General features: G+C 39.9%; 1 protein-coding gene across 1 annotated transcript in view; it reads left to right on the top strand.

Annotated features, from left to right (window-relative positions):
• SAMD7 (sterile alpha motif domain containing 7) overlaps positions 1-6,610 on the top strand; it is a 16,378-nt gene extending 9,768 nt beyond the window's left edge. Inside the window, exons 6-7 of the mRNA XM_029213906.1 lie at positions 3,127-3,237; positions 6,416-6,610. Coding sequence (XP_029069739.1) covers positions 3,127-3,237; positions 6,416-6,610 — 306 coding nt within the window. The remainder of the gene's footprint in view (positions 1-3,126; positions 3,238-6,415) is intronic.
• Positions 6,611-22,585: the final 15,975 nt, after the last annotated feature.

Genomic DNA, 22,585 nt, shown 5'->3' with positions numbered 1-22,585 from the left:
TTCTTTCTTTCTTTCTTTCTTTCTTTCTTTCTTTCTTTCTTTCTTTCCCTTTCTCTTTTTCTTCCTTTGTTCTTTTTATTGGACCAATGGAAAAGTCATATAGAGTAGTGATTAAGAGTATGGCTTATGAAACCAGAAAGTACAAGTTCAAATCCTGGCTTTTCCACTTTCTGGACATGTGACCTAAGACAAGTTGCCTCCCTCCTCAGTGTCTCGGTTTTTTCATCTGTAAAATGAGGATAATAGTATAATACATTTTCAAAGGATTGTTGTAAGCATAAATGAGTGCCTGGCACTCAGTAGATTCTAATTTCATCATTACCTCAGAGGCTTCTAGAGAAAGCAGAATCTCAAGTTACTTGTGAGGCAAGTTGTATTCTTCAAGTCACCTACTTTGTCTTTTTGCATACCTGCTAAAAAAATTTGTTCTATTTTTGCCTATTCAATGAGTATAACCTTATTATTTTATTACTAGTCATTAACCGTGGGTAAGTCACTTTTTAAATGTATCTATGCCGCTTTTCAAGTGGTACAATGAAGTTACCAAATTCTGATAACCAGAAAGAAGCAACCCCATGTATAACGAACATTTGATTACTGACTTCTGATGGATTGAATCTGTTTGAACTCACTATTTTTAATCAGTCAGTGATTCACAGTCATAAAAATGCAGTTTATAATAACCACTCTTGTAATAAACAATGTTACATGCATTTCATACTTTATAATCCCAGATGTCCCCTTATGGGTATAAAGAAGTCACATAAACACGAAGACCCCAAACTTTGCTGACTCATTATCTCTTGCCAACAGGATGTTGGTGCTTCCTTCCCCACCCCAAGAAGTGGTACAGTTATTTCTAGGTGTTTCTCAAATGTGTTTAGGATCAAGTCCTGCTCTTGTTTCCTCACTAAAGTCAGTTCCCCTCCTAGCAATTGCTGGTGACCTCAACAGCAAGGATGGCACTACTCTGCTGGGCATGACCAGGCTGTGTTCAGTGACGGTGTTCTGTACAGAAATGGGGAGCAACCCCTGGACGCAGCTGGGTGCCGTCTGAGCGCAACAGGCTCCGAAGCAGCACTGCTTGTGCACAACTTTCACAGGAACCCTTGTCTGCAATGTGCCATCCGCTTTTACTCACAGCCCCTGGGACTACTCAGGGCCACACCCCCTGTCCCCTTCTCTGTCCTCTTCTTCCTCACCTCTGCCTTAGGTGCAGCAACCTCCAACCACCCACCTTCTGCAGGTAGAAAAAGAAAATTCAGGAAAAAATAACTGCAGTGAAAATCCAAAGCCCCTTGCAAATGAAATCTTTTAAATAGATGTGAAGAGAGGATGGGTGGTTCAGCCATTTAGGGATATCCAGGATACCCTGTAACACATTTTTTTGGTTCAAAGTCAATGTCTAGTTCAAATAAGTCAGCAGTTAAAGTATTCTCTCTAAAAATAAATGAAATTATTAAAAATACATGCATATTTATATCATGTACTTGGCCCAAACTGCTCTCATGAGAATGAAGTGAGGATATCTTCTGAGTGACAGAGGTATGTTCTGCATCCTTGCCTCAGGCCCAGGGTCCATCCACCATGACTGAAGGTTAGGCCCTCATGCATTTCAGGCCCTGGGTGCCAACCTACCTCTGTATGAAAATTTATCGCTGTGATTTCTCCTTCTTTGGATGAGCTCTCACGGTCCCTTCACTGCTCAATGGAATCCCTACAAAGGAAAGAGAAATTAGGTAAATTTTCTACCATAAATATAGGTAACTATTTTTATCAGCACGCCTTTTGCTGATTGGCAGTTAAGGGTTGATTGGGGTTAAGCTGATTGGGGTTAAGCAGGGAAAATTCTGGATCAGAATCATGAACTATACATTATTTTACAAGTTCTCTAACAGGCAAGCTATGCTTTTTGGGCAACTCACTTAACCTTTTCTATGTTGGTTCTCTCATTTACAAAAAATCATAATAATAGCGCCTACTCTTTATTGGCAGCAGACTATGTGCCAGGCACAGTACTAAGTAAATTATTTAGATTGTCTTTTAAATTTAATCGACACCATACTTCTGCAAAGGAGATACTAACTCTATTTTGCAGCTGAGTAAAGCTGAACTTCAAGGTGGCTAGAGGACTGCTTAAAGAAATGTGTGTGTGACTACAAATCTAGCTCTTTCCATTATAATTACTCTACATTGAGGATATTGGGCCATACGATTTTCGGCCAAGGGTACCTGGGGCCCTAGGAATTCTCAAAGGTGGTAGAAGGTATGCTTAAGTTATTCAAGATATTTAAAAACAACAGACAACCTAAGAAATATCATACATTTCCCCAAAATAAGGCTACATAGACTAACCCAAACTGTCCACTTTTTTGCTTTGGCCCAAATTAAGTTACTTACATTAGCCATTCTACAATTTGCTCAGTTAAAATAGGAAAAGAAATAATTACTTAATAAATATAGTTTGTAAATAACTAAAATCTGTTAGAACACAAAGTTCCTGGTATAGAAGTTTCCCAAGAAGAATCTAATCTTCTGCTGGTCCTGAGGCATGCCCTCCGAGGCACGGAACACACAGTGGAAATGGGACAAATATGGTTCCTCTTCTTACGGAGCTTGTAGTCCAGAAGAGGGGCACCGTAAGGGATTCCACATCAGCGTGACCATGCTGGAGAGGGCAGCTACGGCGCCTGGTAGGAACACATGGGAGGGCCTTACGGTTTCCTAGAGGAAGAGGCATCGAAAGTGAGACCTGACAGTGAGGGGTTTACCACCTGAGGGACAACAAGGTGAGAGGGAGGCAAAGGAGGAGTTTCCAGGTGAGGACCAGAAGCCAGAGAGAACTTAACATGGTTGGGATTTGAGAATAATTTTTAGTGGCCAGAGGCCAGGGCCAAGGTGGGAAAGGTGAGGATGGCAGGATAGGGGACTGAAGAGGGAGAAGGGATCAGGCCACAGAGACTTGAAGGATTGTGACTTCATCCTGGAAACAGTCTAGGTTTTAAGGAGGAGTGGCGTGCTTAGCTTTGTGTTTCAGAAAGGTTGCTCAAGTTGCTTTCATGAAAATAGGTTAGGTCTTAAAAAAAAGACATTTAAACAAAGCTGACATCTTTTGTGTTTAATAAGGTGTTTAAAGATCATGCAATTGATGGAGAAACCTTGCCATTACTCACAGAGGGGCATCTTCGAAGCACTATGGGCTTAAAGCTGGGGCCGGCACTAAAGATCCAATCGCAGGTAGGGTGATTTTTCGTAACTAAACATGTGTTAATGGTATGAAGCTTAAGAGAAATATGTTACCTTTATCTTGTTGTAACATTAACAATACATCTTTATTAAGCTTTTTCCCTCTGTGGTTGGGGACATGATAAAAGTGAGGGAACCTGAGGGCTTCCCTGGTGGCGCAGTGGTTGAGAGTCCGCCTGCCGATGCAGGGGACACGGGTTTGTGCCCTGGTCTGGGAAGATCCCACATGCCGCGGAGCGGCTGGGCCCGTGAGCCGTGGCCGCTGAGCCTGCGCGTCCGGAGCCTGTGCTCCACAGCGGGAGAGGCCACAACAGTGAGAGGCCCGCGTACCGCAAAAAAAAACAAAAGGAACCTGAAAACTTTGGACGGGGCATTGGTACACGTTCCTAGTTTTGGTTGGGAAGGCACAAAGCAGTGGTGTGCTGGCCAATGTTTAACAACCTGCTGTCTTTAAAAATGAACCCCGATTTGTAGCATTTGTCAATTTCTGTGGTGTCAGTCCTCCCACCATGGCTGACAAACTCCACATGCAGCGTCACTGAATACAGAATTGGGAAGAGATGCACAGCAGCTCCCCATTTCAGACTATCTTCACCATGTGGATAGCACAAGTGTAAACAACCTCAATAGCAGAGATAATAATAAACAATTATAGTAAAATAAGTAGGTAAAAATAATTAAGTGATAGGTTTAGGGTATTTAATACTTTAGTTTGCAATATAATATATCTAATTGTAACTTTATATAATTTAATTTTCAATACTGGCATTTTTAGCAATTAGCTTGCAAATTTCCTAAAAATATAACAATTGGTCTCAAGAGCTGGAACAAGCCAGCTCCAGAGCACCACTTCTCATCACTACCTCCACTGCTTCATTCTGGTCTAATGCACTGTCTTCTCTTGTTGGATTACTGCGTTAGCCTTCTAACTCTTCTCCCTGCTCTGCCCTTGCCCACCCAGAGCATATTCACACAGCAGTAAAGAATGATTCTTCTAATACATGAGACAGATCATGTCACTCTTCTGCTCAAATGTCTGCAATAGCTCCCCATTTCTTTCAAAGTCCAAGTCAAAGTCCTATATTATTTGCACTCCTCTCCACCCATCACCACCCTTGTCTTCCTGACCTCATCTTCTAAGTCTCTCCCTGCCAGTTACTGCTTTTGTCAACTCACTTCTGGATGCTGTTTGAACATCTAGACAGGTTCCACCTTCACACTGTTCCCTCTGCCTGCGATGCTCTTCCCCCAACATCCTCATGCTTTGTTCCCTCATCTCCTTCATCTTTGCTCCACCATACCATCTCAGTGAGGTTTGATTGGTTCACCTTACTTAAAATTGCACACGGCCCAGCCCCCATACATACTACTGCTATCCCTTTTTCTGGTCTTCTCTTTTTCCCCATAGCACCCATCATGTTCAGTCACACAATATAATTTATTTATTTGTTATATTTATTTTTATTTTTGATTTCCCTCTGCCCCCACTAGAATGTAAGCTCCATTAGAGCAGAGATCTTTATCTGTTTTGTTGACAGATACAACCTTAGAACATGCAAAACCCATAATAGGTCAATAGTTATTTGTTGAAAGAGTGAGTTTCCTAAAAGTCAAACCAAGAAGCCTCAACTATTCTTTCAGAATTTATACAGTACTTTACTTATTCACAATACATGCTTAGACCAGGAGCTGAGTTTCCAGAATGTCGTTCAAAAACCTTTTTATTTTTCCTAAACTTTTCAGGGTAAAGGAGTTCTTTATTTCTAATGCAAATACTTCAGTGTTTCCATTGATGTTCTTTTTTTCAACTTCTTATTTTGGAATAACTTTAGATACAGAAAAGTTGCCAAGATAGTACAGAGAATTCACCTAGCTTTTCCTAATGTTAACATAATACATGACAGGGCACATTTGTCAAAACTAAGAAATTAACATTGGTACAATATAATATTCACTTTTAAATGATTTATTTTTCTTTCGTGAGGAAACTATACCTCTTGGAGTACTTACAATAACACTGCAGTTTTTTCTCAAATCTGATTTTCTTTGGCTTTGGTTTATCACTTTCGTTGCACTTTTTGTTCTGCTTTGTCCTTACAATGTGGCCAACCCCAAGTCATTCTTAATCTTCTCCTCACTTGCTGCTAGCATTCTTATGCTCCTATCTGATATATATAAGTGCTTTCATGCAGCCCAGCCGAGCTATTATATCCCAGGCCCCATCTACCAGCATGACAGGACTCCCACAGAAGCTGGGGGTGGGGGGGAGGTGGAGGGGGAAGGTCCAGCTGATGCCAGATGTTCAACCAAGCAGGACAGTTGTAGAGTCCTTGGGATTGGGAATTTCCAGGGGTCCCATTGAAGCAGGAAAATTGGAAGGTTCTGAGTAACATCTGAAAGTCCCAGAAGGTGGGCAGGCAGGAATCAGTGGATAACAAAATCTCAGTCTCCAAAATGGGAATCAAGGGCAAAATTCCATTACAGCAAGAACTGCTAAGAAGAAGGAAACCTACCCTCCAGAACAGAAATGTAGAAGGTAGACTGGGACTGAGCACACAAGGAAAGGGGTAGGAGAAGAAAAAGTTACTGGAATTTGAGAAAGATATTATTAGAATGGAGGGAGCTGGGGGTTTGAGCTGTAACAATGTGAACAATATAGAAATCTCCTGGGTCCCACTCGGCATCAGGTTTGTGTAGGAGCCCGCTGGTTAGTACTAGGGCACCAAGTCCCAGTGCAGCCTTATTTATGTCTCAACACTAAGCCCACTGAAGGCCAGTTGTGTGCTAAGGTTCTAAAGAATTCCAGCCTCACCTGGAGAAGGACGGGCTGGGTGTTGGTGAAGGTGAAGTAGGGTGTCTGTGGGAACTTTTGTGGGACCATTGGGAAAGGAAGAGCTAGAGTGAACACAGAGTGAAATAATTGTGTGTGCAGATGAACCACAGCAGAACCAAGAACAGGAACTGGTAAGCTCCTACCACCTTGATATCCAGTTTTACAATGTAAACACTATGATTCTAAAAGAAAAAGCCCACCACATCCTAGAATTGTGTCCTTCTAGATGTCCCATACCTGAAATTACCTCAGCCTCCCTGCCACCTGTGGCTTAGCAGAGTATGCTGTGTTATTGAAAGAATTCATAGATGTAATTACTATATTTTGTCTTCTAAGGTATCTCAGCATATGGAAAGTATATTCTACAAGAAAAGTCTTTCACTTCCTACCCACACGAAACAAGCATTTGATCAACCAACAGATACAAACCCTCTTTTGGATTTTAATTCCTGGAGTGATACACTGGACATTCCTTGTTCCCAGGATATGATCATTCCTAAAAGAACTGAGCGAGATACTATGAGAAATTAAAACCCTCACGGAGCAAGAACAGTCTTAATCGGTTTTCTGAAAAGTCTGGCATATTCTGAAGGGTGTGCGGGGGTTTCCCAGGACCAGATGGCAGCTCAGAGGGAGAGAAAGCCCACCCTCCTGAGCTCTCTGGGAGGAGGCCTTGCCCAGGCTTCCTGAGGTGACCACATCACAAAGTAGCTGGAGGCATATCCTTAGAAGCAAATACTAAATGAAGGATAGAATTTGCAAACATCAAATTTGTATATACAAAGAGGTCTATTTCTTTTTTTTCCTTCCAGTTTTATTGAGATACTATTGACATAACAGCACTGCATAAATTTCAGGTGTACCACATAATGATATGACTTAAATACATCATGAAACAGCTGTCACAATAAGTTTAGTGAATATCCGTCATCCCTTATAGATACAAAATGAAAGAAACAAAGTTCTTCCTTGTGATGAGAACTCTTAGGATTTACTTACTTAACAGCTTTCATATATAACGTACAGCAGTGTTCATTCTATTTATCATGTGGTACATTGCCTCCCTAGTACTTACTTATCTTACAGCTGGAAGTTTGTACCCTTTGACGACCTTCATTAAAGAGGTCTATTTCTGATTTTCAAAAAAAAAAAAAAAAAGAAAGCTATAGTTGGATGTTTCCACGAGGATATCTGTGCAGAAGCCAGAAGAGCTGACACTGAAAAACAGAGCTCCTAACTGTCTTCACTGGCTTCCCATCCCCCAGCCCAGAGAGAGACAGAGGCAACCCAGTGGAGCCAGAAGGAGGAAGAAGAGAATGTGAAGTACAAAATAGAGAAATAGAGGAGCTGAGCACAAGGCCCCAGCTTTTCTCGTGGCAGGCTTTCAGCCTGAAGGAAGCTGGAGAAAGGAACGGGCAGAAGCTCGAACCTTAAAATTCAGAGTTCGACTGTTACTCAGCATTTTCCTTCTGATATGAAACCATGTTATGACTAAAAACAACTGGAGGACTCCTTATGACCTGAGAGGGAGAGGAAAGGGCATAGTGACCACCTCCTATTTCACCCAAGAGGTGGGGAAGTTACCTCCTCAAAGCAGTACTGAACTGGCAAGATCGAGGGGAGACGATGACGGCAGCTTCTGCGCGTGCCCCGTGGAATCCCACTCTTTCAACTTCACATTTAACAGAAAGACTGTGAAAGGATCCGCAGGGAGCTGATAAGCGTTTGCTCAAGGAGGGTATTGGGTGACAGCGGTGTGAGGGAGACTTCTTACTATATACCCTCTGGTACATTTAAAATTTTTAACTATGAGAACGTATTTTCTGTTTTTAAAATTTATATTTAAAATAAACTGGGACTTCCCTGGTGGTCCAATGGTTAACACTCTGAGCTTCCACTGCAGGGGGCACGGGTTCAATCCCTGGTCAGGGAACTAAGATCCTCCACGCCGTGGGGTGCGGCCAAAAAACAGAAAAAATAAAATAAAAATATAAACTGTGGTAGGCAGCTTCTAAGATGGACGCCAGTTACCCCTGCTTCCTGATGTTCATACCTTGTGTGATTCCCCTCCCCTTTGGGGTGGGCTGCAGTTATGACTCTTTCTAAGGGATAGAAGATGGAAGACATGACGGGGTGTCACTTCTGTGGCTTCTGTCACAGGTCCTCTCTCTCATTCTCTTTGGATTGCTCGCTCTGGAGGAAGCCAGCTTTTCTGTCTGGAGGCGGACCTGTGGAGAGGACGGTGTGACTGAACTTGGCAATATATCTTCTGAGGCCTGCCAATAGCCACGTGACTCTTCCCCAGGTCAAGCCTTGAGATGACTATCCAGCTCCTGCCCACAGCTTGACGGCAGCCTTGTGGCTGACCCTGAGCCAGAGGCCCCCAGCTAAGCCGCTCCTGGGTTCCTGACCCACAGAAACTGTGGGATAATAAGTATGTGTTGTTTCCAGCCACTAATGGAATAATTTGTTTTGTAGCAATAGATTCCTAAAACAAACAAATTGCATTGATAAACATAGATAGCGTGCTTCCCATCTTCACTTTTTGATTTGGAAGATGGGCTTTTGAAGTCATTGCCCCACAAGCCATGTTAATTTAGTTGATCTTTGCTTTCTTTCATTTTTAATGTGAAAACAACAGGGTTTTTTCCTGACATAAAGTTATATTATACTATCAAACATGCTTGTGGACCAAAGAGGGAGTATTGGTAACTTTGAGGGGAGAGAGAGAGAAAGAGAGAGAAAGGCTCAGAGAGAGAAATAATACTTACAAATTTCAAAATTTTAAGAACTGTTTTGTCACATAACCTTTCACTTGCTGTAATTCCCAGCATATAAAAGTTTCACAAGGTGCCAAACGTGAGTTAACAGGTGTTATGGTGTGGGATAAAAAGAAAGCTTAATTAATACTTTTAGTGGCAAAGGGATCATGGGATTCCATCCATATGATGGCTTTTGAATTTCTTTTCCCTGCTAAATGAGTCAATTGAGTTGGTAACTGATTCACTTGAACAGATGTGTCTCAATGTTACTCTAAGGAAAATGTCCTTATGTCATCCTGGCATGTACTATCACCAAAAAAAGCACTGTGCTTAATTTTAGAACCATGCATAAAAAGAGAACCACGTAAAGGAGGCTCTCCCCAGCTCTCAGCACTCTTCTTTGGAAGAAAAGGAGACTGAAGTTGCTTGTCCACACTAAGATTATTCTTTCCAGATTCATGACTCTAGGGTACCTTTTAACAAAAACCCACTTTAGTAATCAAAATTATATTGAAGGGTGAAAATTTTACTCATATTATCATATAGAAATAGTTTTTAACTCTTCTGCAAATTCAACTTTAGTCTTGATTGTACTGTGTACCCTTTGGGAGAATAAAATGAACAGCAAAAACAACAACAAAATTCTCTCTCATGTTTGAAAAATAATCACAATAAAAATGTGTTTGCTAAATAGGCTCTTCTGACTTATGAAACATTCTGTTTAGACAAGGGGAATAAACATCCATATAATGGAGTACTATGTAACTGTTCCTCTATGGAAGTATTAAACAGCTATTAAAAAGCAATAATAGAATTCAAATATCACCACTTTGCACCCCTAAAAACTAAAGGACCTAAACAGTGATCATAAATGACTATTAACACCACAAAAAGAGAAACAACTAGACATTATATGCCTCCTCATGGAAGCTTATGAAACTGTTACGAATATAGCAAAATCCAAACTGGGGGAAACTGTATAGTAGAAATGACCTGATCTTCTTCAACAAATAAATTGCAAGGAGAAACAGAGAAAGGGAAAAGGGAAACCAATAGATTAAAAGATACTAAAGATTTAAATCACCCAGATGTAAAAGTTTTAGGAACAGGTGGTGATGATGGTGGTGAATGTTATTATTGCCACTGAACCGTACACTTAAAATTGGTTAAAATCACAAGTTTTATATATATTTTACCACAATAAATTTTTTAAAGGTTCACCAATACAATTATTTGGATGCCTATTGAATATATTGTTTAAAAAAAAGAGAAATAATTGGGGAAATTTGAACATGATTGATGATATTCACTTCTATTAAAGAATTATTGTCTGTTTTTTGGATGCAGTAATAGTGACATTTTTATTGTGGTAAGAACATTTAACACGAAATCTTTCCTCTTAACAAATATTTATGTGCACAATACAATATTGTTAAGGCACACTGTCGTGTAGCATATCTCTAGAACTTAGTCATCTTACCTAAGTAGTTGTTTCTTTTTTTTTGAGTTCTTATCTCTCAGAGATGTATACTGAAATATGTACAGATAAAATGATATATATTGGATCTGGGATTCGATTTTACCTGACCTACAATCTAATAAATTATCCACTTATTCTTTTATGGAGCCTGGCAGAATACTCAAGACCCTTGGGTCAGAGACAAAGAACTTTATTACTCATGACACAATAAGCAGCACAAACATTAGCATATTTGTTTTGGGTCCCCTTGCTCTCGGTGCCACCGGGGTAACACAGATGGATGGCTGCACGTGCAGTGGGTTGCTTCACAGCTGTGGAACACTGAGTTTGGGGAACTCACTAGTCTTACAGCAAACAGTAAGAGCAAGAAAGACCTACTGTTTGTCCAGGGGTGGGAGTGGAGGGTGGAGGGGTGGGGAGGAGATGTTACCTCATTTCTTAAAGTTACTTAGTACACAGTCAACCTTGAGAAATGGGCCTGGTGAAAGCAGTCAGGGCCTTGGCATCTTGGTCCATCCAGCAAGATTGTAGGAACATAAGAGGCCCAAAGAAGAGTCTCTCTCCCAACAATATCATGACACGAATTTGCTTCAAAAAATCCATTGAGAAATGAGGCTTTGGTAAGTCAGTGGGAGTATAGTGAAACAAGTTTGGCCATGAGTCGATACTTGTTGAAGCTGGGTTGTGAGTATATATGAGTATATAAGGTCCACTGTACTCTTCACCGTTTTTTTGTATATGTTTGAACTTTTCCACAATAAAAGTTTTTTAAAAATCTGTTTACTAAAGAGTTATACAATATGTATGGATTCCAATATTTTTTAATAGAATATGCAAAAATACATATTTGTTATTTTTAATTTATGGAATATTTTGTTCTGCCCAATAATACTAAGAATATACTTCAAGCAAATGCTATTCCTCATTATGGTAAATATATACATTGTCATCTCATTACAAATATACGAAAGGTCTGTTTTATAGAGAGTTGTAGTCAATTTACGGTACTTTTCCAGCCTGTCCTCTGCCAAATGAATGTGTCTTCACGTAAGCCAACAACATGAGGTCCAAGGTCTTCGATGTATCTGCTAAGAATCCTGAGATGTCATTGTACAGCTGTGAAAAGTTAATCTCCCCAGGAAAGGTAAGAGTTCACTTGAACATCATTGGGTGCCATTTTGAAAAAAATTAGAATGCTTTTAGGTTGTGCATATATATTTTTTAAACTAAACTTCTAATGTATCTCACCACTACCACCCTCATTCCCTAAGGGGTGGATTTTATTTTGCTAGTTAGAGTGACAAAAAGTTTACTGATTGTTTAATTGAATTAGATTATTATCTCTTTCATTTTGCTAAGAAGTTATTCTCATCAAATAAAACAAAAGCAGGGACTTCCCTGGTGGCACAGTGGTTAAGAATCTGCCTGCCAATGCGGGGGACACGGGTTTGAGCCCTGGTCCGGGAAGATCCCACATGTTGCAGAACAACTGAGCCTGTGCACCACAACTACTGAGCCTGTGCTCTAGAGCCCGTGAGCCACAACTACTGAGCCTGCGTACCACAGCTGAAGCCCGCACACCTAGAGCCCATGCTCTGCAACAAGAGAAGCCACTGTATCGACCTAAAGTCTGTCATATAGAGTGAAGTCAGAAAGAGAAAAATACCGTATGCTAACACATATATATGGAATCTAAAAAAAAAAGAGAAAAAGAAAAAATGGTTCTCATGAACCTAGGGGCAGGACAGGAATAAAGACGCAGACGTAGAGAATGGACTTGAGAACATGGGGAAGGGTAAGCTGGGACGAATTGAGAGAGTAGCACTGACATACATACACTACCAAATGTAAAATAGATAGCTAGTGGGAAACAGCCTCATAGCACAGGGAGATCAGCTGGGTGCTTTGTGACCACCTAGAGGGCTGGGATAAGGAGGGTGGGAGGGAGATGCAAGAGAGAGGGGATATGGGGATATATGTATACATAAAGCTGATTCAGTTTGTTATACAGCAGAAACACAACATTGTAAAGCAATTATGCTCCAATAAAGATGTTAAAAAAAAAAAAGCCACCGCAATGAGAAGACCGTGCACCACAACCAAGAGTAGCCTCCGCTCGCTGCAACTAGAGAAAGCCCGCACGCAGCAGCAAAGACCCAATGCAGCCAAAAATAAATACATACATAAATTTAAAAAAAACAAACAAGAAACAAAACCAAAAGCGAGGATCTCAAATACCTTGTTACTGTAAACAAATTTATCACCTTTTTTCCTAGTTCAGGCTGCTATAATAAAATACTACAGACTGGGTGGCTTATAAGCAACAGAAGTGTATTTCTCACAGTTCTGGAAGCTGGAAATCCAAGATCAGGGTGCCAGCACGGTCAGGTTCTGGTGAGAGTCCTCTTCCAGGTTGCAGACTGCTGACTTCTCATTTTATCCTCACATGGTAGAACTCAGAAAGCTGGAGCAAACTCTTATGACCCTTCTTAGAAGGGCATTAATCCCATTCTTGAGGGCTCTACCTTCATGACCTCATCACCTCCCAAAGGCCCTACCTCCTCATACCATCACATTGCGGGTTAGGATTTCAACATGAATTTTGGAGGAACACAGTCTATAACACCTTCATAGGCCCATTTTCCGTTAGTCTTCTCTCAACATTCTTGGGTTCTTTGATGTCTAAAACATTAGTCAGCAATCTCAGATGCCCTTCTGTGTCTTTTTGGGGTAGGGGAAATAGCCAAATTTCTGAACTTTTTTTCACAGTTCCACTCCTGTATAGAGAAGAGCTAATTTCACTTCAAAAAGGATGTTTCTCTCCTAATAGGCTAGGCCACGAGCTTCCTTGAATCACAGACTAGAAATGCCTTTCAACTGCTCTTTGAACACTGCATAATGTCCTGTGGAAGCTAGAAATTTCAGTGCTTTCTATATGGGACAGGTAGATAATTTGTTGAACGCTCAACTTGTTTCTTGACATTTGTGAGACTAACCCAACCAGTTTTGTGAAGGAAGCACAATATTTGTTGGAGTTATGTCAAATGCAGTGCTGTGTTTTGCCTTGATAACAGAACTCTGCTGCAGTTATTTTTTTTTTTACTTTCAAAACAGGTATGATAAGTGTTTATGAAAAGCATTTGTATAATTTAATAAATAGTGGGAAACAGTTCCCTGATATTTTCAAAACTTCAGTTGCAGACCTCTACTAGGGCAACATCTTTTTCATACATTTAGGTCCCCAGACACTGAATAAATAGAAACAGCTTCATTCCAAGCTGCAGAAAGAAATTTGGTCCATGTTAGGTTTTTTTTTATGAATTAGATGATGATCAGGTGGTTCATTGTGTTAATGAGATTGGAGTTACTATTGTAGTCTAATAGTTGGTTTAGAATCCTTTAACACTCAGCTTTTCCTAAATTATCATCTTGGCTCTTCGTGCTTTAACACCAGTGGCTACCACTAAAACCACTCATTTAGTTGAGTAAGCAAATAAATATTCACAGCACAGGAATCAGAATGAACCATCCCAAATCTGGTTGTATAGGCTGTATATAAGAAAGATATCAACAATTCCAAAGAATAAATCTATAAGAGGCAACATTTTTAGTCCTGGGAGAATATGAAAAAAAGTCTTTATTCCAGGCCTGATGACTGCTCCTATGCTAGAGGCATAAAAAAATCATTACTCACCAGCCTTTGTCTACACTCACCAACTCTTTAGGTAAATCATGTACGGAATAGATTCTAAGCATTGCTTCCCTCATAGAGAACTTTCCAAAGTGAATGGTCTGATTAAGTTACTTCTTATAATTACTATCCCTAAAGCACTCGTTAATTCATAAATCAGGGCTTTCTTTTAAAATTTAGGATGAAGAATAACAATAAAATGCAAGTATTCTTGTGAAGACTCACTTTTCATGTTTGAAATCTTTAATTTGAAATAATTTTTCAATTATCTTATTTTAGGGTGGTGTATCAATTAGGATATTCTATGATGCAAATCACAGAAAACCCAATTCATACTGGCTTAAACTATAAAAAGGAGCTTGTTGGATCTTGTAACTAAAAAGTCTAAATGTTCGGCTTCAGGCGAGGCTTATCCAGCGGTTCAAGTGATGTCACTGAGGATCCAGTTTCTCTTTGTGCTGCCTTCCTTTGACTCCAATGTTAAGTTCTATAGAAGTGGCTTCTGAGCAGTTCCAGGGCCTCTTCTCCTGATAGTGAAATGCCTCTAGCAGTCAAGACCTAATATTCTCAAATCACAGGATAGAAAGGAAGAGCATGTCTCTTCTAATAGATTCAAACTCCTGGGAGTCACTCAGTTTCATTGATTCCTTTGGCTCCTGTGCCCAATACCTATGAGCTGGATACAGATTGGTTCATCCCTAAAGCCTGAATTTGTACATGTATTTTAGCTCCTTAATTTTGTTTTTCATTTGTAATATCTCATCTAACTCTTTTGGGTATTAGCCCCTTGAAAGCAACTATGGAATCTAAATTTCTTGCACTATTTCAAAGTAACCACAACAATGAATGCTCAACAAATGGAACTGAATTATATGTAGCAATGATCATAATGATCATTCTTTTATTTATGCACTGTCTCTAACATCCCAAAGTACTTTGTAAAAAATATGTTAGAGTCACGGGATGACGAATGTTCTCCATTGGGAGTGGGAGGAAAGATAAGTTAGAGTGTTTATTTATTCCTTGGGTTACTTTCCTGCAAGTCTGCTTTCCTCATAAAGCCCACAGCTCCTGTCAGGCAGCCCTCTCTAGAAACAACAGCTATGGCCCTTCCTAAGTTCTGGATTGTGGGAAACCAGCCCCTCCTCTTGTCATTTCAGGCTGGGGGATGAAAAGGTTTCCTGCTATTGCTAGTTCTTGTTGGTTTCCCTTAACCCCACTCACACCTGTGTAATTGGTCCTTCATTAAGCTCTCCTCAATTATCTGGTTTAAGTGTGCCATTTGTGTCCTGCCAGCATCCTGACTCACACACACATACACTGTTAGAAAATCAAACTCAAACTGCCTTAAATCATCAATGGAATTTATTGAATCATGCAGCTAAAAAAAAAAGATGTCTTGCTTCAAGTCAGTGCAGTGGCTCAAATGACGGCATCAAGGCAATTAGAACTGGAAGAAACTTTATTAATCAGATTGTTATCTTGATTATAATATAATTAAATTTGTGTGCAGGAGGGATGAAAGGGTTTTTTTTTGTTTGTTTTGTTTTGTTTTTTGGGGTTTTTTGCTCCGTTTTGCACTAAAGAATAAGGAAAATAGTTTACTGGCCCAGTTGTTTCTGAATCCTATGTTAGCACTCTGTAAACATTTGAGATAAATAAATGAGAACCTTCAGAGGCCAAAAGCAAAACTAACTCCACAGAACTATATGGAACCTAAAGGAAAAATAATTGCTTCATCATTTTTATTTTTGCACATCATTAACTCTTTTATTCACAGTACCTGACACAGTAAACTGATGGATGATGGAAAGTAGTGACTAGCTCTTTTCTCTCACGTGATGCTGGAGATGGTATAGCAACTGATGTACCTCTCTGTTCCCAAACACTTGCTGGCCATTCCTGTCGATTTCGTGTAGTGGAGAGACTGCGGAAGACCAAGGGCACTACTAGTAAATGATTTATAGTAACCAAGGACAGCGAAACATGCACTAGTTTTAATTTTTTCAAATAAAAAGACTTTCACTCTGTACACAGTATTTCCAATAACACTATAATGTCAAAGTTAAAGAACAAGATAACATAAAGTATGCTTAAAAGTTTCTCGTTGTTTCAAGCACTTTGTTTTTCCCTGTGAACAATGGACAATTGTGCCTTTAAACTGAAATACTTGTATGAGATTTAACACAGCTGACTTTCTCTCAAAAAAAAAATTCATCTTTTACACTTTCTAAGTTAGGAAAAGATTATTTAAATGTTTTTGATTCTTTCATTTATTTCTTTTTTAGGTAACCAGTGAGTGTGTCTCTGTTGTTCCATGCTATGCCAGTGACAGCAGTTTGTCCCTTATTTAGCATGGACAAGTATAACAATCAAGAGAGTAATGTGACTATGAGAATTAATGCAAAGCACTTGCTGCCCAAGAGGCAGTAGCTGGGGTAAGATAGGGCCATGGGAATACAAGAACAATGCCCTCCTCGTCCATGCTCCCACCCAGCCAGGGCTTCCCAGAAGCCAGACCTTTGGGGGAGGTGAGAGACCACCAAGGACACTTCAACCGTAGCCCACTTGGCTCTCTGAAGAACCCACACAGCATGTCTTAGTCAATTTTTTAAATTAAAAATAACTTTTTTCCCTATTCCAAAAGCAATGCATGTTTATTATGCAGAATGTAAACATTTAAGGTTAACAAAAAAAGAAAGAAAGAAGGAGGTAGGAGAGAGTAGCCTTTAATTACCCCACTTAGGAATGACCATGGTTAACATTTTGGTGTATACGCAAAGCTCACTCACTCCTTGTCTCCCTCTCTTTCTGGGATTTTACTATGAATATCCTTTTGAATATCTTTATACACCATTAATTTAATTCATCTTTTACTCCTCACAGAACCTAACACAGTCCTGCAAGAGGAGGTATTCAATAAAAGGATGAATGGCTGAATGTCCGAATCAGCGCCTTTTATTCATATGCTGCTGGAGGTTAATATAGCAACTGCTGCACCACTCTGTTCCCACGTGCCTGCCAGAGGAGTACCAGGTATTGGGACTTATCTGAAACCATCAAGAAATCACAGTATTTGCTAACTCCACTAGAAAACCCCTCCTTAAAAGGAATGCTTCACAAGTGACAGAGCCCTTAACTTGGAGCTAGAAGATATAAGTTTGAATTACAATTGGTCATTTTACTTCTCATTTTACTTCTTTAAGCCTCCATCTTCTAATCTGTGAAATGAAGGCATTGACCTATGATGTATAGGATCCCTAGCAGTTAATATTCTATGCTATCTATATATGTCTGTCTGTCTATCCATCCATCCACCCAACCAAACACACATACATGTATGTGTGTATATATTTAAAAAATTTTTTTAGTGAAGAAAGGACCCAGGTGCTAGGCCTTGAGATGCTAGTATGACAAAATCTGGTTTTGTTTGCCTGTTTTGTAAAAACTGAAAGTCTTATAGGAAACCCAGCCAACATGCTTTTCCATGCCCACAAACACTCTCTGTGGCTAAACTGGGAAAATCAAAAGCATGAAAACCAAAAAGAAAAATAGAAAATAATGAAAGTATCTCTCTACATGTGGCTTTTATTAATTCTCAGATTCTCAGATGATTGTTGTATTCTGTCTGAGGCTCCCTTTCTTGTTTCATAGCTTTACACTCTGTTGTGTCATTTTCAAAATACTCCCTCCCCCCATTTCCAAGGCTACAAGCAGAGAATAGCTCTTCACTGATCTGTGAACAATGAGCTCTGTTTGGTAAGAGAACTTGACAACTGAAGCAGAAGAAATCCTAATATCAAAACAGGTTGAGACAGGAAAATGATTAGTAACTCAAGTGTCTGAGTGGAAAGGGAGTATGAACTATCACCTCCTACCCATTCCTTCCCGTCAAGCTTTGAGCCATTTTAAAACCCCATACCGATTCCTGAGAGCATTGAAGAAATGATGTGTTTCCAACATGTTCTGGCTGATGCTGAGGGCTCCTTCCCACATGTGCCTCTTCACCCTGCCTAAGCAGAGGGGATGTTAAGCATGGTGGAGGGGACCAGAGGGAACCATACTTAGAAAACCCTGCTGCTAGAAGTTTGTCCATGCAAGCGCACCGAGGCTTTCGGAACTCACCACCTCCAGAGTGTTTGCTTTTTCCAAATGATCATTCGGAACAGGTTTGTTCATTCCTAATACAGGTGAAATGCACCCAATTCTTACTTCCTCTAACTTGGGACATTCTGCCCCTATGCTTGTAGCACCATGCTAAGCCTGGCTGGAAATGTTGTCTTTGATTCCTAGGGTCTAGGCCAGGCCTTGCTGACCCAGCTATCACTGCTGTGGCCCCCAAATGGGAGGTGTGCTTAACACCTGGGCCCTCCTATCCCTGCAGTGGTGGGGAGCCACTGCTGCTTCCACCTTGGCTAATAAATGCTGCTCCTCTTCCCCCTTCTTTTGCTTTTTTTTTGTTTGTTTGTTTGTCTTTGGGGGTTTTTTTTGCGGTATGCGGGCCTCTCATTGTTGTGGCCTCTCCCGTTGCGGAGCACAGGCTCCGGACGCAGAGGCTCAGCGGCCATGGCTTACGGGCCCAACCGCTCCGTGACATGTGGGATCTTCCTAGACCGGGGCACAAACCCGTGTCCCCTGCATCGGCAGGCGGACTCTCAACCACTGCGCCACCAGGGAAGCCCTTCTTTTGCTTTTTAAACTTAAATTTTTTAGTTTAAGAAAAGTAGTGCATAGGGTCACATGGCTCAAGAGGGTAAACCATGAAAAACCTGTTCCATCCCTGTCCTCCAGCCACTAATTGCCCTCCTGTAACAAGCAAAAATGTACATCTATTTTTTCACCCTCTTTTTACGCAAATATTAACATACTACATTTGAGAGGGTTTTTTTTTCATGTAACAAAATATTACACTGTTGCCAGCAATGAGTGAGTGCCTGTTATTCCAGCTCTCAACAACTTTTTTTTTTTTAAGTTGAAATACAACTGATTTACAATGTTGTGTTAGTTTCAGGTGTACAGCAAAGTGATTCGGTTTCATATATATATTCTTTTTTAGATATATATTCTTTTTTAGATTCTTTTCCATTATAGGTTATTACAAGATAATGAGTGTAGTTCCCTGTGCTATATAGTAAGTCCTTGTTGGTAATCCATTTTATATATAATAGCATGTATATTTTAATCCCAGAGTCCTAATTTATCCCTCCCACACACACAGTTCTTTTCATTAATACACTAAGCAACTTTTACCAAGAGTCACACTAAAGCCAGAGGTCTGTGTTCTACATCAGAGGTAAGTGCTACATCAGCGATCTAAAATCTATACATCCTCTGAAGCTAGCACTCTGTTTGGGTCTGACTTACCAGATCAGGCTCCTTTTTCTCTTATCAGGAGCTCCCATTGCTCTCATGCCCCACATTGTTCCTTCCGAAACTCTGGTCCCCATGAGGACCACATCCATCACACATGTTGTATATGCCTTCACAGAGTTCAAGGTCTTTTTCTTGGAAAGATGTTCAGCCACAGTGCAGATCCATGGATGCAAACAGATTCATAGTGAGAGATGAATCTTCTCTATGATCGTCTCTACAAAACCATACAAGTTCTTTTCCAGATCAGCCCCAATTAAAAAAAAAAATCAGCTCCTCAGATATCACAAAAGGAAGCAGTTCTTGGGGGGGGTGGGGAGGGGGAATGGAGATTACAGTACCCAAAGGTCGTCATATTAATTCTCATTCACAAACCATTCCTAACTGATGGTCTCCAGAGAGTCAAGCCAAACTGATCATTTTAAAAGTAAATAAATAGTGGCTGTATCAATTTACATTCCCACCAGTGGTGCAAGAGGGTTCCCTTTTCTCCACACCCTCTCCAGCATTTATTGTTTGTAGATTTTTTTTGATACATCCACTATGCAGAACAATATGGAGGTTCCTTAAAAAACTAAAAACAGAACTACCAGATGATCCAGCAGTTCCACTCCTGGGCATATACCCCGAGAAAACCATAATTCAAAGAGAGACATGTACCACAATGTTCATTGCAGTACTATTTACAATAGCCAGGATATGGAAGCAACCTAAATGTCCATCAACAGATGAATGTTTAAAGAAGATGTGGCACATATATACAATGGAATATTACTCAGCCATAAAAAGAAACAAAACTGAGTTATTTGTAGTGAGGTGGATGGACCTAGAGTCTGTTATACGGAGTGAAGCAAGTCAGAAGGAGACAAACAAATACCGTTTGCTAACACATATATATGGAATCTAAAAAAAAGGTTCTGAAGAACCTAGGGGTAGGACAGGAATAAAGACGCAGACATAGAGAATGGACTTGAGGATACAGGGAGGGGGAAGGGTAAGCTGGGATGAAGTGAGAGAGTGGCATGGACATACATACACTATCAAATGTAAAACAGATAGCTAGTGGGAAGCAGCTGCATAGCACAGGGAGATCAGCTCAGTGCTTTGTGACCACCTAGAGGGTTGGGATAGGGAGGGTGGGAGGGAGACGCAAAAGGGAGGGGATATGGGGATACGTGTATACATATAGCTTATTCACTTTGTTATACAGCAGAAACTAAACATTGTAAAGCAATTATACTCCAATAAATATGTTAAAATAAATAGTAAATAAATAATTGAATGAATAAACTATTTCTTACAATATTATCCCAATTAATATATGTAGAAGGAATGTTGACAATAGAAAATCAGCATTTAGCAACAGAAATAATTATTTCAGGCAAAGATAATTAATGAGTGCTAAAATGAGTGGGCAAAAGTATGATGAAAAGCAGAATATTTACATAAAGTATCCTCTCTTAGATGCTAATTAATTTCAAAGGGAAGAACTGTAACTTGACAGCAGTGAAACCTGGCAAAAATGCCATCTTAACTAAGTGATCAAGGTTAGCATCACCAGTGATGGAACACCTCAACTATATTCTCCTGATAGAATGTACTGAGCAGGGCACGATGTCACTTTTGTGACATTCTTGCCAAAAATTCATAGCCTGAATATAATCATGAGGAAACATCAGTCAAACCTAAATGAGCAACATTTTACAAAATAACTGGCCAATACTCTTCAAAGAGTCAAAGAAAGGCAAAGAAAAACTACTGTTTCATTGTCATGAAAGACAAAGAAAAACTGAGGACCGGCCCAGATTAAAGACTAACAAAGCATGAAAACTAAATGCAGTCTAAGATCTGGGATTGAATCTTGAGCAAAAAAAGTAGTAGGACAGGACAAAATTTGAATAAGGTCTGCAGATTACTTAGTAGTACTCTGTCAAGTTAATTTCCTGTTTTGAAAATGGTACTGTGGGGCTTCCCTGGTGGCACAGTGCTTGAGAGTCCGCCTGCCGAGCAGGGGACGCGGGTTCGTGCCCCGGTCCGGGAGGATCCCACATGCCACGGAGCGGCTGGGCCCGTGAGCCATGGCCGCTGAGCCTGCGCGTCCAGAGCCTGTGCTTCGCAACGGGAGAGGCTACAACAGTGAGAGGCCCGCGTACCGCAAAAAAAAAAAAAAAGAAAAAAAAAGAGAATGGTACTGTGGTTACACAAGATGTTAACATTTGTAGAAGCTGGGTGAAGAGCACATGTGAATTCTTCTATTTTTTCTCAACTTTCTCTTAAGTATGAAAATATTTCAAAATGAATAGTTGAAAAAATTAAAAATTCTAAAAAACATGGTTGAGAAAAATTCATTTATTATAATATTGGTTTGTGGACAGAGTAAAAAATACATATTAATTAAAAGAAATATCTTCACTCTTGAATTTAAGACTAGACAAGCAAGCTTTTTCTTTGATTAGTCATGTGTAAAATTATTCAGGCATTTCTTAAAATCACTCTAAACTCTCAGCATATACTTTATTACCAAAAGTTGAAGTTCAGTATAGCAACTGTACGTAAAAGTACTTAGATAATCTTCGTCTGTCCTTGTCACAATATCAGTAGACCTCTGCTGGGAACTGTTTTATTATGACAACCGAGCACTAAATTCTCTAATCTTCAGGTCAGCAATTCCTGGGTGTATAGAAGAAGAAAGTTTTCCATTTGGCAGATGAAAAATCAAGACCCCCAAATCCCTCTCCTTAGGAAGTAGAGCTTAGGAAAAGAGCCTAGTACTTTTTTGCTGTTTGCTCTGAAATATAGCACTTTAAATGAACTGAGTTCATTTCCAGTGGGGTTAGGGGTGACCCTGCATAACTCAGAAGCAACCTGTAGGGGAAAAAAAAAAGGCAAGTACAGTCATGGGAAGCAGAAGATTTTACATGTCATGTAGGAATATAAAATGTTATATTTAGTAGTTTCTTATATAGATATACAAAAAAATTGAATAACTACGGGGGGGGGGAGGTAGACCCATAATTACCACAGCCTCCACCAGATTATTTAGATAATTACCTAAAAGTTAACATATCTACTCCATAAGATTTACTGGCCTTTTGTTCTTTTCATTTTGGAGAAATCAGCATTACTGGACCAGTTCTTGACCACAAGTGCTGTCTGAAAATTTTCTGAGGCCAATATAATGTGAACAAAAAATTAATAGTTGA

Source organism: Monodon monoceros, unplaced genomic scaffold, assembly GCF_005190385.1.
Source record: "Monodon monoceros isolate NGI ecotype Baffin Bay Population unplaced genomic scaffold, NGI_Narwhal_1 Super_Scaffold_11, whole genome shotgun sequence".
Classification (NCBI taxonomy): domain Eukaryota; kingdom Metazoa; phylum Chordata; class Mammalia; order Artiodactyla; family Monodontidae; genus Monodon; species Monodon monoceros.
This window is presented reverse-complemented; position numbering and strand designations above follow the sequence as displayed.